Genomic DNA, 17595 nt, shown 5'->3' on the forward strand with positions numbered 1-17595 from the left:
TATACATTTGAGAAGAATAGGCAAAATGATACTTTCAAATCTGACTTGGAAAATGCAGTGGACCTTAACATAGAGGAGTTTCAGTTGGGTATATGGCCATGCTTCTTGTCAAAGCTGCCTGTATATGGTTCTGCTTAATCATACTATTTCTTAAAGTGTCAGCTGGCCCTTGACTCAAGTCATCCTTCCCTTTCCTAGGGTTGGACAAGAATCCAGGAGCTTTTCTAGGTGTGATATGGACAGAAGGGCTTCTTGCCTTCAGCTTGTCATGATTATAGTGGATATCCTTATTCTCCAAGCCCTCCATGTTCTTCAGGGACAGCAGTTTGGCTGTTTCTGTGCCAAGCTTGGGCACGATGCTCACATGAAACCATTTTCCCTTTGATGTTTTGCTACCTCTCCAGGGAACTTCTAGGAAAGGAGCTTGGTTCCTGTTAGCCCTGTAAGTTGCCTACCTTTGTCTCCTTCTAGCCTAGGGAAACCTCACCCATCTTCCTGCCATCTCTACTTCATCCTACGGTCCCTTAATGAGGGCAGGCTTTCCAGGAAGCCATTAGTCTTCAAGCAGTTTCTTATTTCTGCCCAGTAAACATAAATCTCCCATGGGGCGAAGGAACAGGAAGGCCTTGGCTACCTGCTTTGGAAAGGGGCGTGAAAATATACAAATAAAAATCTCAATATATTATCCCACCCCAGAGGTTACTTTTTGAAAAACAGCTTCACTGACATATAATTGACATACAATAAACTACACACATTAAAAATGCACAATTTGATCTGTTTTGACATATGTATAAACCTGTGAAATCATCACCATTATCAAGATTATGACCATATCCATCACTGTCAAAAGTTTCTTTGTGTCCCCTTGTAATTCCTTCTGCCCACTCCTTCCTTCCCTAGGTAACCACTGATGTGCTTTCTGTCACTGTAGATGGACTTGTTTTCATTTTCTAGAATTGTATAATATACAATATAAATGGAAGCATACGGTATATACTCTTTTTGCCTGGTTCGTACTCTTCTTTCCCTCAGCACAATTATTTTGAAATTTATCTGTGTTGTAGCATGTATCAATAGAGTATTCTTTTTTATTACTGAGTAGCAGAGATGGGACTAGGGTGAGGCAAGGGAGGTGCCTAGGGTGCAAAGTGCAAGCAGGTGCTCACCCTCAAGATCCTGCAAAGGCAGAACTGGGACTTCCATGACCCCGGGAGTGGGCACCTCCTTATATTTTGCACCCTAAGCACCTCACTTGCTTCGTTCTAATCCCAGCCCTGCTGAGTAGTATTTCACTGCATGGATATCGCAATTTGTTTATCCATTTACCTGTTGATGACATATGATTGTTTCCCAATTTGCGTTGTCTGTTACAAATAAAGCTGTTAAGGACACTCTTAAGTCTTTGTATGGACTTACACTTTTATTTCTTTTGGACAAATGCCTAGGAGTGAGTGGCTGCAGGACAGAATCAGTGTATAGATATATGGGTCTACTTCTGGACTTTCTCCTGTTTCTTTGGCATGTTTGTTTATCTTATACCAACATCCCACTGTCTTGATTTCTGTAGTTTTATAATGTTTTAAAATCTGATGTTAGTTCTTCCTCTTTGATCTTCTTTTTCAAAGTTGTTTTGACTATTCTGGGATCTTTGCACTTCCATATGATTTTTAGAATCAATTTGTTCGTTTGTACAAAAATGCCTGCTGAGACTTTGATTGGGTAGAATGGACATCTTAATAGTATTGATTCTTTTGACCCATGAACATTGTAGTATATTATCTCCACTTATTTAGATCTTTAATTTCTTTTTGCAGTGTTGGGTAGTTTTTAGTGCCCAGGTCTTTCACATCTTTTGTTGTGTTTATCCTTAAGTATTTTGTAATTTTTGATGCTACTGTAACTTGTAATTGTTCACCGCTAGTTTATAGAAACACAGCTGATTGTTGTATATTGATCTGATGTCCTGAAACCTTATTAAACTCACTTTTTAGTTCTAGTAGTAGCTTTTTTGTAGATTTCATCTGATTTCTTACATAACTGATCCTGTTATCTGCAATTAAAGGCAGTTTTATGTCTTTCTTTCCGATATGGGTGCCTTTTACTATTTTTTTCCTTTGCCTTATTGCTTTATCTGGAAATTCCAATATAATTTTTAAAATTGAGTTATAATTGACGTATAACAGTGTACCAGTTTCAGGTATACAACATATTGATCCTATATTTGTATATATTGAGAAATGGTCACCATAATAAGCCTAAGTTAACATCTATCACCATACATAGTTACAAAAATAATTTTTTCTTGTGATGAGAACTTTTAAAATCTACTCTCTTTGTAACTTTCAAATACACAATACAGATTATTAAGTCCCATGCTGTACATTGCATCCCTGTGACTTATTTATTTTGTAACTGGAAGTTTGTCCCCTTTGATCCCCTATACCCATTTGGCTCAACCAATCTGTTCTCTGTATATATGAGCTTTTTTTTGGTTGTTTGTTTTTTAGATTCCACATATAAGTGAAATCATATGATATTTGTCTTTCTCTGTCTGACTTATTTCACTTAGCATAATGCCCTCAAGATCCATCCATGTTGTCGCAAATGGCAAGATTTCATTCTTTTTTATCGTTAAATAAACCATATGTATGGTATGTATGTGTATATATAGCACATCTTCTTTATCCGTTCATCCATCAATGGACACTTAGGTTGTTCCATAACTTAGCTATTGTAAATAATGCTGCAGTAAACATGGGGGTGCATATATCATTTTGAGTAGTGTTTTCATTTTCTTCAGATAAATACCCAGAAGTGGAATTGCTGGATTATATGGTAATTCTATTTTTAATTTTTTGAGGAACCTCCATATCGTTTTCCATGGTGGCTGAACCAACTTACATTTCCACCAACAGTGCACAAGCATTCCCTTTTCTACACATCCTTGCCAATACTTGTAATTTCTGATCTTTTTGATAAAAGCCGTTCTAACAGATGTGTGCTATCTTGCTGTGGTTTTGATATGCATTTCCTTGATGATTAGTGATGTTAAGCTCTTTTCATGTACCTGTTGGCCTTCTATATGTCTTCTTTGGAAAGAAGTTAGTTGAGGAATAATTGAAATCTCCAACTATAATTGTGGATTTGTCCATTATTTTGTAATTTTTTTTTTTGCTTCATTTGTTGTGAAACTCTTATTAGATGCGTAAGTATTTAGGACTGTCATGTATTCTTGATGAACTAGCCCCTTTATCACTGTGAAATACCATCTTTATTCCTTGTCTTGAAATTTTTTGTGTCCGGTATTAATATAACCACTTCACCTTCATTTGATTAAGTTTTCATGGTATATTTTTTCCATATTTTCTTGTGACTTATCTGTGCTTTTATATTTAAAGTGTGTTTCTCATAGACCATATGTAGTTTAAACTTGCTTTTTAAAAAAAATCCAATCTGACAATCTCTACTTTCTAATTAGGGTATGTAGACCATTTATATTTAATGGGAGTTTTTATATGATTAACTTAAAATCTATATTCTTGCTATTTGTTTTCTATTTGTCCTGTGCTCTTTGTTTCCTTTTCTTCTGCCTTCTTTTCAATTAATTGAATTTTTATGATTCTGTTTTATCTTTTCTTGACTTATTACCTATAAGTCTTTTAAAAAATATTATTTTAGTGCTTGCTTTAGGGTTTGCAGTATACATCTTTAACTAAATAAAGTCTATCTTCAAGTGATATTATACCACTTCACATAGAGTATAAGAACCTTTCAACAAGATAACTTCCATTTTTCCCTTTAAGCCTTTATGCTATTGTTGTCATGCATTTTACTTTTGTGTATGTTGTAAACACCACAATATGTTGTTATTATTTTTGTTTAAATAGCCAATTACCACTTAAAGAGATATAAATAACATTAAAAATCATCTTATATATTTACCATGTAATTGCCATTTTGGGAAATTTGCTGTCATCTTTATCTTTGTTCCTCGTTGCATAATGTGTCCTTTTCCTCTAGATGCTTTAAAATTTTTCTCTTTATTATCTGCTGTAAGCAATTGGATTATGATATACTGTAGTGTAGTTTTCTTCATGTTTCTTGTGCTTTAGGTTGTTAAGTTTCTTGGGTTTATAATTTTCATCAAATTAAAACAATTTTCCACCATTTTTTATTCAAATAATTTTCTGTCTTCCTCCCTCCTCTTTTTCAAGGTATCCATTTACATGTATACCTAGGTGTTTGAAATTGTTTCACATCTTACTGATGTTCTGCTTTTTGTTTATTGATTGATTGATTGATTCTCTTTTCTTTCATTGTTTCATTTTGGATAGTTTCTATAGTTGTCTTTATGTTCCTATTTTTTTCCCTCCAATATGTAATCTGCTTTTAATTCCATACAGTGTATTTCATCTCACACATTCAAGTTTTATCTCTAGAAATTTGATTTACCTCTTTTCTCTATCCTCTATAGCTCCCCTTATATTTCTGAACATATGCAACACAGTTATAACTATTTTGGTGTTCGTCTTTTCTAATTTAACTTCTATATTAATTCTGAATCAGTTTCAACTGATTTATTTATTTTTCTTATTATAGGTTCTATTTCTCTGCTTCTCTTAAAGCCTGTTTTTTTTTTTGTTTGTTTTTTTGGTATGGGACATATCTGTACTAAAAAATTATTCATTGTTTATCTGAAATTTAAATTTAGCCAAGGATCCTGTATTTTATCGGCAATCCTATGTCCTAAGAGCTCTAGTCCCCTTGACCTCTACAGACTCTTACCTTTGTCTTCTGAGCTCAGGGAATCCTCCAGCCTCTGCCTGAGTTTTCACTGACTGTGCTACAGGCTGGACATTCTCTCGTGGAAGTAAGCTTTTGCAATTGTGGGGTTCATCTTTGTTTCCTGTCTCTCAGGGATTGCTGCCCTTTTTTGTCTGATATTCATTATGTTGAAATCCAATTTTTCATATACTATTACCATTTTCCGGTTGTTTCACCCAGGAGAATAAATCTGGTCTTTATTACTCTATCTTGGATGGAGGAGGATGTCCAATTCCAGAGGTTATTATTTTTAGCCAGAGTCCAGAACATGGTACCAATGGGGGCCAAAGCTGTGTGTTCAGTACCTTTATAGGAGAGGTTTTTGGGTTTTTTTTTAGCTCTGCTCCATAGTTTCATGAAATCAGCTATCTCAGAAAAGAAAATGTTATGGATCATAAAAGGTACCTGGTGATTATGAGGACGACTCACCACTGTTGGGAAACTGATTAGAAATGCATGTCTGCTAATAAGGAAATGGGGATGGGTCATAGAGTTATTACCAAATAAAAGAATAAATCAGCACATAACAGTATTGTCAGAGTTTGGACCAAAAGATAAAGTTGGTTGAGGTTCAATGCTTGGAAAATTGAACACTAATAAGTTTGGAGGCAGGACCAGGAAGAAAAGGCTGAGAGAGTCATAGTGGTCAAACTGGGGTCATAGAGGGGCCTAGTCCCTCTTTCCTGTCTAATAATCAATTGCATTCTAGCTGGAGGGTCTCTGAAAATAAAATAAAAGGATTTCCTCTCTTTTCTCTTTGGTTTCTCTTGGTTCAGCCATATGCCGCTATCCTCTGGGCATGTCAGGAGGCCACATTCCAGATGAGGACATCACAGCTTCCAGTCAGTGGTCAGAGTCCACAGCTGCCAAATATGGAAGGTAAGAATGGATGCCTCAAAAAAACCTGAGTTCTGGGTTGGACAGAATTACTAACTCAAGGGTCTAAGGAAGAAGCGTGGTACTTGGTGGGAGCTGGTGGAAATGGGGGAAGGACATCAAAGTGGACCTGCTCTGCATGTTTTCAGGCAGAGAATTTGGGGCCTGGCAGCACATGCTGGTCTAGCAACCTCACCCTAACCACAGGGGCCCTAGAGCCACACCACCCACAGCAGATGGGCTTATTGATATGCAGTGCACTTGCTTTATCTCACGTTCTCACCATGAGCTACTGCAGGAAGTGGACTACAGTGGAACATATGGAAAAGTGCAGATTAAGTAGGTCACTGAGAGTTAGGAGACACAGTCCTCTTCTCAGTGGGTGTCTGTGAAACATCAATCACAGTGCAAGGCATCAAGGCCTTAAATAGACATTGAGGCATCCAACAAATTCTTCCCTCCTCTCAAGAATACCTCACATAGAAGGGCCACCCTCATCCATAAACAAAGTATGTTGGGTTTCTTGTGGTCTAATATCAGGGGTCCTTTAAAGCAATAAACTATTGCTTGTCAAAAATTATTGTCAAAAACTATTCAGCTTTTAGGAAGTAACCTTCTTCCTGGAATCTAGTTCTTTTGGTGTAAAGCATTGATTTCTGTTAAAATGGAATCATCCATAGGAAAAGCAATCCTGTAAACCTTCTCCATGATTTCTGTCTTAGTGTATGAAAGATTAGAGTGAAGTTTGGTGGGGTTGGAAGGGAGCAACAGTGAGTAGGTGCCGTCTGTGAGAGAAGGCACATTCCAGGGAAGAGGGAAAGGGGTAAGAGCGTCCCCAAATAAGCCTTATAATGATTTCACAGTTTTGTTTGTGGGTAGCTCAGCCTGGAGGTAGTAAAATGAAACCAGATTATTTACTATTCCCTGACATACTCTTACCCCTCACTTTCACCATAGGTTTCCATGGCTTTTTGCTGAGCTGCCATGCTTACCCTGTTGGTTAAAATTCCACTACCTTACACAACCCACACTGCAGATCTTATGATTCCTCCCTCCCCACTCTTATAACCTGATATCTAGGCAAGGAGTGGTTAGCCTTGTTATGCTGAGACTGAAAATGGGGGGGTGGGGGTGAGGGTGGTAAAATAACTCAGCGGGGAATAGGGGGTAGGAAGGGTTTCACTGCATGGGACCTCCCTTGAGATCTCTAAATCAGGATGGGAAATAAAGGCTCCATGTCATCTGAAGGCCTCTAGCTCCCTGGTGGTGACTGTCTTTCTGGGTTTCATGGTGCCCCAGGAAGAGGGAACTGACCACAAGTGGGTACTGTGGTGACAGTCAGACTTGTAGGGAGAGCCCAAAAAGTCCATCTGGACTGGACTGCCAGCCTGCTCTCTCTCTTCAGCACTGAGCAGCTGCTTGCTGGGGACTGGTAAATAACTCTGTGGTTTCGTGGTTCCTTCCTCTACCCCCAACCCTCGTCAATCAAGGCTGGACTCAGAAGAAGGGGACGGAGCCTGGTGTCCTGAGATTCCAGTGGAACCTGATGACCTGAAGGAGTTTCTGCAGATTGACTTGCACACCCTGCACTTTATCACTCTGGTGGGGACCCAGGGGCGCCATGCAGGGGGCCATGGCATTGAGTTTGCCCCCATGTACAAGATCAATTACAGTCGGGATGGCACTCGCTGGATCTCTTGGCGGAACCGGCATGGGAAACAGGTGAGAAGAAGACACATCCAAACCCTGGGATGTCTGGGACCATATTTTGACTTAGGCTAGAAGAGGAAGTACACAGGTTGTCTATGTAGGTATGTGTGTCTGCAGACCTGGGATGCCCTTGTAAATGTGTAACCCAAGATGAAGGAGGATGGGGTGGGGGGCACACATAGGGATAGCAAGGCTGCTGAGTGGTTACATTCTGCTCCTTGAGTTAAAAGGAGAGGTTCCATCAAAGAGATAATGACTTGGGGAATGAAGAAGAGTCAGCATAACTTCATAGCATCTTCTCACTCTTTCTTTTATCTCTCCTCAGGTGCTGGATGGAAATAGTAACCCCTATGACATTTTCCTAAAGGACTTGGAGCCACCCATCGTGGCCAGATTTGTCCGCTTTATACCAGTCACTGATCACTCCATGAATGTGTGCATGAGGGTAGAGCTTTATGGCTGTGTCTGGCTAGGTAGGTCTCTAGAGAGAGCGTGTAGACCTTATTAAAAACCCCAGCCCCTGGGAAATAAAGGCAATCAAATCAGAAAGAGGAATTACTTTCACCAAGAATTTCATCGGAATTACTAATCACCAAGAAGTGATCCCCTCTTGGTTAGAGTAAAGAAAGGAATATTATTCATCCACCCAGGGCTTGGTGCCCCACACCTGGCATACTGCATTCCAAGTCACTTTGCTGACTGCTGCTGAGGAGTACTCCCTGTGTGCCCAGATTGAGTCCTAGGTGGACACATTGCTCAAGATCGCAGTCTTGAAGCCTCAGGTAGCTCCCTGGGATAGTTGTTCTGAGCAGCAGGTGCATCTCCTTCCCAAAGGCACTGACACATCTGTGTTTCCTTTGGCAGATGGCTTGGTGTCTTATAATGCTCCAGCTGGACAGCAGTTTGTACTACCAGGAGGCTCCGTCATTTATCTGAACGATTCTGTCTATGATGGGGCCGTTGGGTACAGGTAAATTCTGGGAAACTTTAATCATCAGAGTGGGGGAATGGCCACCATAAGAGCATAATATTTCATCATGACCTGGGAACAATAATCAAGGACTCAATCAGTCAACTAGCCAATGTTTATTTAGCCCTTATACTAGGCATTGTGAGATAAATTTAGGTGAAGTAAAATATGTAGTCTTTATTTGGAAGGAACTAAGAGCCTAGTTTGGGAAGACAAAGTAATCAGAAGGAAAACAACAAATTACACAAAGTAAGGGCTAAGCTTTGTGGTATGGCTCTAAGTACCGTAGCCATAATTTTTGACCCTCAAAACAAGATGTGTGGTCTGACACAAATAATAGCCTACTTATGGAGACAAAGGGACAGAAGATTTGAAGTTACAAGTATAATAAACTGGACAGATAAAGAAGTTCAGAAAGAATGAACCCCAGAAATGTAAATGCTTTAGAAATTGTGAAAAGAAGGAGACTATTAAGGCTTACAATAGACAAGGAAAGATTCTAGGATGAGATGATAATTGGAGCAGAGGAGGTAGGTAGCAGAGAGCAGAGGAAGGGAATCAGGGATGAGGACCAGAATGGCCCGACTATAGCAGAAGCTAGAACTTGGAACAGCAGAAGGACCAGTGGATACCTGAAATGAACCAAGGGAGGGCCATGGTGAAGTATGTTCAGATACAGAATGAATTTAGGGTTGGATGAGAGATGTTCCCACCTATCCCAATTCACTCCAAGTCTTGCCGTTCTTCTTCTACCCCACTTCAACACTTTTCTCTCTTAGGTTAATCTTTGTCTGCAAAGATTGAGCCTGGCAGAGAGGTTAGACCATAGTGAAGTCCACACCAGATGATGGAGGTTGCTGGTGGTTGAGAGAGAGATTAGTGAGTCTCAGGAAGAGGAGTGTGGAATTACAGCACTTCCACTGTCTTAGGTGTGAAGAATAAACTACTGCCCTCCAGCTTCCATGCCTTGTGTGAAGCTTCCATGCCCGACTCATCCGCTCTTCTGTTACTAATCACTTCCTTTCCATCTACTTAGTCACTGTTCTTCCCATTTTACATAATCTGTCTTGGCATCATTTCACTTAGCCACACCCAACTGCCATCAACTCAAGGCACAGAGGAAATCAGAGATCAATTGAATTCAGTTTAGTTTAGTAAGTCTTTGCTAATCAACTGTTACTATGTGCAAGGAATTTGTAGGGATTCAAATATAATAAAGTCATTGGTCCTACCTTTAAGAAGCTCACAGTTAGGAATGGGGACTAAACCAGGATATAAATTACTATGATACAAGCATAAGAGTAAGAGATACACGATGCCTGCTTTGGGATTCAAAGAAACAAGGAAGCTATAGAAGGAAAACAGAGCATTGGGAGTGAAAACACCTGGCTTCATCTCTTAAAATTATTTGTCTGCTATGAGGCTGAAGTGATTAAAAAAAAGTATATAAGGAAAGCACTTTGTAGAGATAAAGTGCTATATACATGTAAGTTATTATCTGATTGGAGGGCCAGTTAAAACATAATAGAATAGATGAAATCTGAAATGACCCCAAAGGATGGGTAGAACTTTCACAGGCAAAGAATCTTGAAATGGCATTTTAGGCAGAGGGAATACTGTGATGACAAAAGAATCATGGTTGTAAAGTTTAGGGGAATGTCTGGGAAAGATCAGCAGTTTAGTTAACCATGGGCCATATTTACGTAGCAAGGCAGTAGATTAGAAGCGTAGCAAGGTGGATTTTGTCATATTTTGGAGGAACTTGAATGTCAGGGCCAGGAAGAAGAGGGGAGGAGGAGGAGTTCTTCTTTACGAACATCATCAACACAATGTGTCACTGAAGGTTTTTAAAGCTGGGGAAGAGCATGATGGGAGCTGTGCTTCAGACAGATTAATCAAGCTGCATTCAAAGATTAGATTTGAATAGGAAGGGAGGAGATGAGGGGGGTATTTTCTAATTCCAAATTCTGTCAGATGAAAAGGATTAATGACCCAGGCCATAATGCTGACTGTGGGAATGGGAATGAGAAAGATACTCATTTAGGGAACATTTGTAGTCTGATTGGATACAGGGGGCAAGACAGTAATGTGAGAAAAAGAGTTAGATGAAACAATAGTCTAGGTAAAACAATGGAGACGACATTTATTCATTCAACAAACATATTTTGAATGCTTATCATGTGCCAGGGACTCTTAGTGGATATGGAAGAGAAGTATAATTGACTGAAGTGGGAAACCTAGGTGAAAGACTTAGTTTAGAAAGGGATGATGATGGATTCAGTTTGGAATATAAGTTCAAGGGACTGACAGGACATTCAAATAGAGAAATAAGGCAGGTAACTGGAAATATGGCTCTGGATGAACCCCAGAGGAAAAATAACAAAATAATCACAGAGATTTAGACACAGTCAGCTTCCGCCTAATAATTGAGGTCATGAGCTATCTAGCTGGGGGGTGGCTAAGTGATGAGATACAGAGTTACCTAATTCAAGCTCTCAGGAAATAAATAGTCATAGTATCAAAAGTTACTTATTTAAATTTAAAAAAAATCTAAAAGTAATATATACTGTTGTAGAAATTCTAACAATTCTAAAGTATATGAAGTAAACAGGGAAAGTTTCTTTCCTTATTGATTAAATTTTGATGAAAGAGAAATTGAATAAGCATTCCTTTAAATTTGTACTGCTTTTCTGAAGACTTTCATGGGGATTTATTTTTCTGGGGATAATGGGAAATATATTCATTGCAAGTAAACTTATGTTCTCCTAGCCTTCTGATCTGTAGAGAGAAGAAAAAGATGGCAAAACCTTGGAAGGGAGATCCAGGCTCTGGTCACTGTGGATAAGGCCAGTCAAATTTTATAATTTGCCAAACATTTTTCAATGAACAAATATATTTAAAAATGTATCTGTAAGGCTGGCATAATCACTCTTAATCCTTTTTTTTTTTTTTTTGGTAATTCACAAATTTTACATAACATTGGTCTACCTATAACCTCATGGGTCACATGGATTATTGCTTGAGTGTGAATATCCCAATCTCTTCATTTGGGAGACTCTTGACATATCTTTCAGAGCTTGAGGAGAGAGAAGTTCCACACGATGGGTTCTTGTTCTGTCCCTCCATAAACAGAAGGAAGGGGGTCTCTTTATGTTCTTCACGTAGTCAAATTAACATCAATACACATCCATCCCACCCAGCAGTCAGGCTTCTGGCAAACTCAGCCATTCAAACAGAGCCTTACACTCGGAAGTGAAAAGGCTGCCAAGCTAGAAAATAAAACTAAATCCAGTGCCTGAGACTCTCATTTGGTCCATACATTTTACTCCATGAGTCTAGTATTCTGCAAATGTAATTAAAGTTAAATATAAATCAGTATTTAAATTTGTTAGAAGTTATTTTTTCCCCCTTTTGTTCCATATCGAATCAAGTTGTTGGAGATGTGGGGTAGAAGAAGGCATGACTGGCTTCCCTGGTTTTGATTCACTGAACAATGACAACATGCAGTCAAAGGAGAGTCAGAAAAGTTTCCAACCAGCTCTGGGACCATTTATTTAGTGATGGGCAAGTGCCACCATCTGCTGTAGTATTTGTTCTGTGCATTCATTCATTTACTCATTAATGGATGAATTAGTCAAATGCATTTGATAATATTGAATCATTATATAAAGACTTGTTATGTTAAGTATATAAGAACAGGTAAGGATATAATAGATCATAGAAAGCTTTTCATATAAAATGATTTAAAAAAAGGTGTTTAAAAGCTTTGCTATTATAGAGTTAAGCATCAAATATTTTGTAAAATTCATTTATATGAAATTCTTAGTTCTCCACTGATGCAGGATAAATGAGTCAGTACTACAAAATATACTGGATTTTTCATAATTCTTCAACCTCCAAGATAATCAGCTCTTACAAAACCTGGGGTGAAGAAACTGGGTAAAAGCTCTTCCATGAATATATAATTAACTCCAGGTTCCTCTCTCCCTTTTCCTTCTCCTCTTTTGGCTTGAGCAGCATGACTGAAGGGCTGGGCCAATTGACCGATGGGGTGTCTGGCCTGGATGATTTCACCCAGACCCATGAGTACCATGTGTGGCCAGGCTATGACTACGTGGGCTGGAGAAATGAGAGTGCCACCAATGGTTACATCGAGATCATGTTTGAGTTTGACCGCATCAGGAATTTTACTACTATGAAGGTCAGTGGAGTTAGGCGTAGAAGCCAAAATCATGGTGTAGGGAAAAAGCATGCTGGAAAGAACCCTAGGGTGGTGCTAGCAGAATGGCATTCAAGTACATATTCTACTGCTAACTAGCTGCATGCATTTCTTGAGTCACTTCATCTCTCTGGGCTTGTTTCTTCATTTGTAAATAAAGATGTTAGATTAGGTCACTGTTTCACAATGTATTTCGCTGTTGTTGTTGTCTCAACACCAGAGTGGACATTCCCATTATGCAAAATGGGCACAGTGTCTAGGACCCATGATACTTGTAAGGCCTATGGAAATGGTTTAACTTCTTTTACTGTCAGAGTAAAAGAAATGAGCTTTAACATCGAAAGTTATTACCTTTTTAACAAAACAGTTGTAAAATATAATTTTAACATATTTTTTGTGGAGGGAGTGGCCCACAAAGGCAGTAGTGACGAGGGCCCTTGGAAGTCATTCCATGGCCCTGCCCAGCACTCTGCAGGGAGGGGACACACTCTTATCAGTAAGGGTGTCTCATTGCAGCTCTGATTCTCAATGGAAGAAGAAGGAGCTTTGTATTTTGAACCACTTCCCACCCCTGAGTGTTTCCTCCATGCCCACAGCACTAAGAAATCATGGCAGAAGATCCCATACTGTTCTGTTCCCAGAGTTCTTTGTCTCCTATCTATTATCATTTATCTGTCTATGTGTCTGGTTCCCTTACTAGACCTCAAGCTCCTTCTCAGGCTCTGCTTTCTGATCTTTGTACCCAAGCGCCTGGCACTTAATATACACAGGCTCAATAAATGTTTGCAAGTGAAAAAATGATATCCTTTATTGCCTACTCTAGCCATTTATGGTTATAAATATCTCTGCCACCTGGGTAGAAGGAGGAGGAGATATGATGAACATCAATAAGACACTGAAAATATAATAGTATTTTCCTAACTATAAACAGAAACTTGAAGAAGGACTGGGGCCAGACAGGAGGAATTGCTGTGACTCCTGGCTGGGCCACCATCCGGATTCTAGACCTCAGGCCCAGGGTTTCAGTTTGTCTTCTCTGTGGGACCTCCGTGACTCTTTGCCCGGTCAGAGGAGTTGGTTATCCAATGAGTGAGATTCAAGGGTGAGGTGAGGTCGTTTTAACCCAAGTCTTTTCTAAGGCCTCAAATGTAAATTATTAGGTTTTTTGTTTGTTTTTTCTGAAACACCATCACCCAGAAGTCTGTATTAAAATGCAAGTATTTTACCTCAGGGAGAGTAAAACAATAAAAAAAAAATTAATGTCTTAAATGCAATAGCAGAAGTTATTTTATCAGTTAATTATTACAGAGTAGTTAAGAGTGAGTAGGTAAATTTCATTGAGTACTTGGATGGAAGCTGAAAAGACCTGGGAAAAGCCCAGACTGGGTGTGCTCTAGGGAGAGTTAAGTGCAGACCTTGAGAAGAACTGGAGGAGGGGACTTAAGGCCTGATTTCCATTTTCTCTGGGGTAGGGCCTTTCGGGAGAGCCTACCCTGGATGTAAGGGTTGAGGACCTCTCTGTTGGTATGGTGAGTTTCCTGATACTTAGCTCAAATGATCGTTTTTCCTTTTCTCTTACTCAATCCCAAGTATGTTTCTGAGAGAAAGGAATGGAAGAAAAGTCCATGCAAGAAGTGACCAGATTGGATGTTAAAATTGAATTCTAGGTTCTGTGAATAAGAAATGGTCCCTACCTTGGGGCAATTTGCAGTTCAGTGGGGGAAGACACTATTTATTTGCAAAAGAAGGTATGTAGAATGACATGGGGACCCTGAAGAAGGGAAACTGTATCATTCCCAGTAAATAAAAATTTGTCATTCTTGGCACAAACCTGGAGTCAAAAAGAAAATGCATGTCTACTATATCACATTCACATGTTAAGATGATAATATCTCCTAGTCGGATTAATAGCTATTAGTTAAATGATGAGAACAGAAGGATCAACACATACCCAATCTGCCAGTTGTTGCTCATAAATGGCTCTTGGGAAGTTGTAAAATGTGTGTGCAATCGTGTGTTAACACATTATTCTTTACAGGTTTATGGGGGGGTGGAGGGAAATATGCACAGTAACAAAACTATGTATGCTTCAAGGAAAAATTTATTTGTATTGCTGAATAATGTGTATACCCATTATGTACCTATGAACATGTGCATCAGTTCATTATATATCATTGGGAGAATTTCTAGTCACATAAATAATGAAATGTATTTTAAAGTCCCCATAAAGTCCCCATATTTGCTCAATTGACTTTGATCTTCCTGAGTCCCCAGCAGCTCCTGCTTAACTAGTTTATCACAGATCAAAATTATTCAAAAGCATATATCTGCATTTAGAAGGTGCCAGAAACTTCTCAGGAGCTGACTCAGAGCTAGTCTTCTCAGGACTAGCAGGCCAAGCATGTGTCTACCATATTTTAATTTTTCTGAGACAAATGAAAAGTAAAAGACGACTTTCAGGTCACTGAAGTCTTCTAGAGAGTAGTTTTCTGCTTCTTAGGCAAAGTACTGCCTATTTCCCTCCCTGCTCTGATTATAGTTAAAATACAGCATTTAAAAGAAAATCAAATCCACAGAGCATTTAGAAAATGAAAAATTACATATATCAAAACAAATGGGATACATATAAAACTACACTGAATAAAATTCATGGTACTGAATACGTTCTTCATTATTTTTTTTTTAATCTTTATTGGAGTGTAATTGCTTCACGATACTGTGTTAGTTTCTGTTGTACAACAAAGTGAATCAGCCATATGCATACATATATCCCCATATCCCCTCCCTCTTTAACCTCACGCCCACCCTCCCTATCCCACCTCTATAGGTCATTGCAAAGCACTGAGCTGATCTCCCTGTGCTATGCTGCTGCTTCCCACTAGCTATCTGTTTTACGTTCCATAGTGTATATATGTCGATGCTACTCTCACTTTGCCCCAGCTTCCCCCTTCCCCCCTACCCCATGTCTTCAAGTCCATTCTCTATGTCTACGTCTTTATTCCTGCCCTGCCACTAGGTTCATCAGTCTAACATCAAAGATAAATGCATAAACCAATTAATTAAAGTCAGAACACTATAGAAATGATCATAAATCCAAGAGCTTATTCTTTGGAAAAATAGAAAATAGAAAAAATTTTATAATACAAATCAAGAAAAAATAAATTGAAAGAAAGAGATTCTGAAACATATATATAAATGCATTTTTAAATATATTCTATTTATTACATAAATATGTTAAGTCCACAGGAGAATGAAATCCTATGCTATTTACTTGCATTCTAGAAGGATTCCCTAAACATCTGTAGGAAAGATTATTACCTTCCCCACAGGCTACTTATCCAACACTTTGCAGATTTCAAAACATCTGAAAAATCTATTGAAGCTGTAGTTGGTATTTCTTTGATTTTGTTCTTAGCCTTGTTCCATTTACGTGTGTTCAATAAACTAGAACTGTTAATTCATCCCAAGGAAGGTACAACAAATAAGCTACCTTCCTAAAGGCCTTCTTTTCTCATCTCAGAAAATATCTATGAGATTTGATGCTCTCATCAGAATGGCTTTACCTAAACTGAATTTAATTAAGAGAGATAATTAAGTTTTGTGTTTCTGGCTGACAAATGCTAATACCCGGCAGTCGAAATGAGATTTCTAAAGAGAAAGATGAAATTATATTGGATTGTGTATTATTTCAGGTTTCTCATCTAAACCTGTTGAAAGAAGTGTACTGGCTTTGGAATGTACATAGGAGAAAGTAGTTCAGAGTAGCTCCATTCTGGGCAGATAGCAGCCATGGTTGAGAGGATTGGCGTGGTTGAGAGGGTTATAGAGCAGAAAGTGTTAAGGGCAAGGAAGGAACTGAGAGGATGCTGGTCCAGCCCTCATTTAACAGATAAGGACACTACTCCCTGCAGCATGCAGTGAGGTAGCCAGGGGAGCACAATTGCAAAGAGGTGACTAGGGTAGCAGCCCAGGGTTTATAAGGTATCATTGCCACTGTGAGATTCCTAGAAGGGAAAAATGCAAGACTGCAGAGCACCAATTATTCACCAAGAGTGGTGTTCAGAGCAATTTGGCAGGTCTAAGATCTTACTGGGTTAGGTAGCACTGTGTCCCCAGTGCCACCCAGCAGGGTCACCCTGTCACTCACATGCCTCTTTCTCTGCCAGGTCCACTGCAACAACATGTTTGCTAAAGGTGTGAAGATTTTTAAGGAGGTACAATGCTACTTTCGCTCTGAAGCCAATGAATGGGAACCTAACGCTGTCTCCTTCCCCCTTGTCCTGGATGACGTCAACCCCAGTGCTCGGTTCGTCACGGTGCCCCTCCACCACCGCATGGCCAGTGCCATCAAGTGCCAATACCATTTTGCTGACACCTGGATGATGTTCAGTGAGATCACCTTCCAATCAGGTTGGGAGCTTGGGGGCCCCTTAGGGACTGGGAGCAGGGTGGTGAAGGAGGAAGGCGGTGTCCAGAGCTTCTCACTGGCGGGTGTCTGAAAGGAGGATGGTTGTACAGGTGGCTTCTCATGAGTAGATAGAGGGACTCTTTTCTGCAAATAGTGTAGTTGTGGAAGGGTAGGGATGAGGCTGTGGAAGTGGACAGAATGTTTACTTGGCTCTCACACACATTTGTCTAAAAGAGATGTAAGATAAAGGATTAAAGAAAATGAGTACAATATGTTAAAACCTTTATGTAAATCAAGCCAGTTAAGGGGAAGCACACCTAAACATTAGTAAACTATTTAAATGAAGATGTCTAAATAAAAGTAAAGAGTATAATGAACCCTCATCCATCACCTAGCTTTACTAACCATTGATTTTTTTTTCCATGCTTGTTTCATTTATTCCTCCCTTTTTGGTATAGTATTTTGAAGCAAATCTGAGACATTATTTAATTTCACTACTAAAATTTTAGAATACACCTGAGAAAATAACATTACCTTCCTAATAATGCCATTATAACATCTAACAAATTTATTAATAAATAATTC

General features: G+C 39.1%; 1 protein-coding gene across 2 annotated transcripts in view; it reads left to right on the forward strand.

Moving 5' to 3' along the window:
• DDR2 (discoidin domain receptor tyrosine kinase 2) overlaps positions 1 to 17595 on the forward strand; it is a 160028-nt gene that overhangs the window by 117077 nt on the left and 25356 nt on the right. For both annotated transcript variants that reach the window (XM_057545584.1, XM_057545590.1), the window contains exons 4-9: positions 5604 to 5706; positions 7194 to 7425; positions 7739 to 7886; positions 8278 to 8383; positions 12401 to 12584; positions 16769 to 17012. In XM_057545584.1, the coding sequence (XP_057401567.1) occupies positions 5604 to 5706; positions 7194 to 7425; positions 7739 to 7886; positions 8278 to 8383; positions 12401 to 12584; positions 16769 to 17012 (1017 nt within the window). The remainder of the gene's footprint in view (positions 1 to 5603; positions 5707 to 7193; positions 7426 to 7738; positions 7887 to 8277; positions 8384 to 12400; positions 12585 to 16768; positions 17013 to 17595) is intronic.

The sequence above is a fragment of the Balaenoptera acutorostrata genome, chromosome 1 (genome assembly GCF_949987535.1).
Source record: "Balaenoptera acutorostrata chromosome 1, mBalAcu1.1, whole genome shotgun sequence".
NCBI lineage: Eukaryota > Metazoa > Chordata > Mammalia > Artiodactyla > Balaenopteridae > Balaenoptera > Balaenoptera acutorostrata.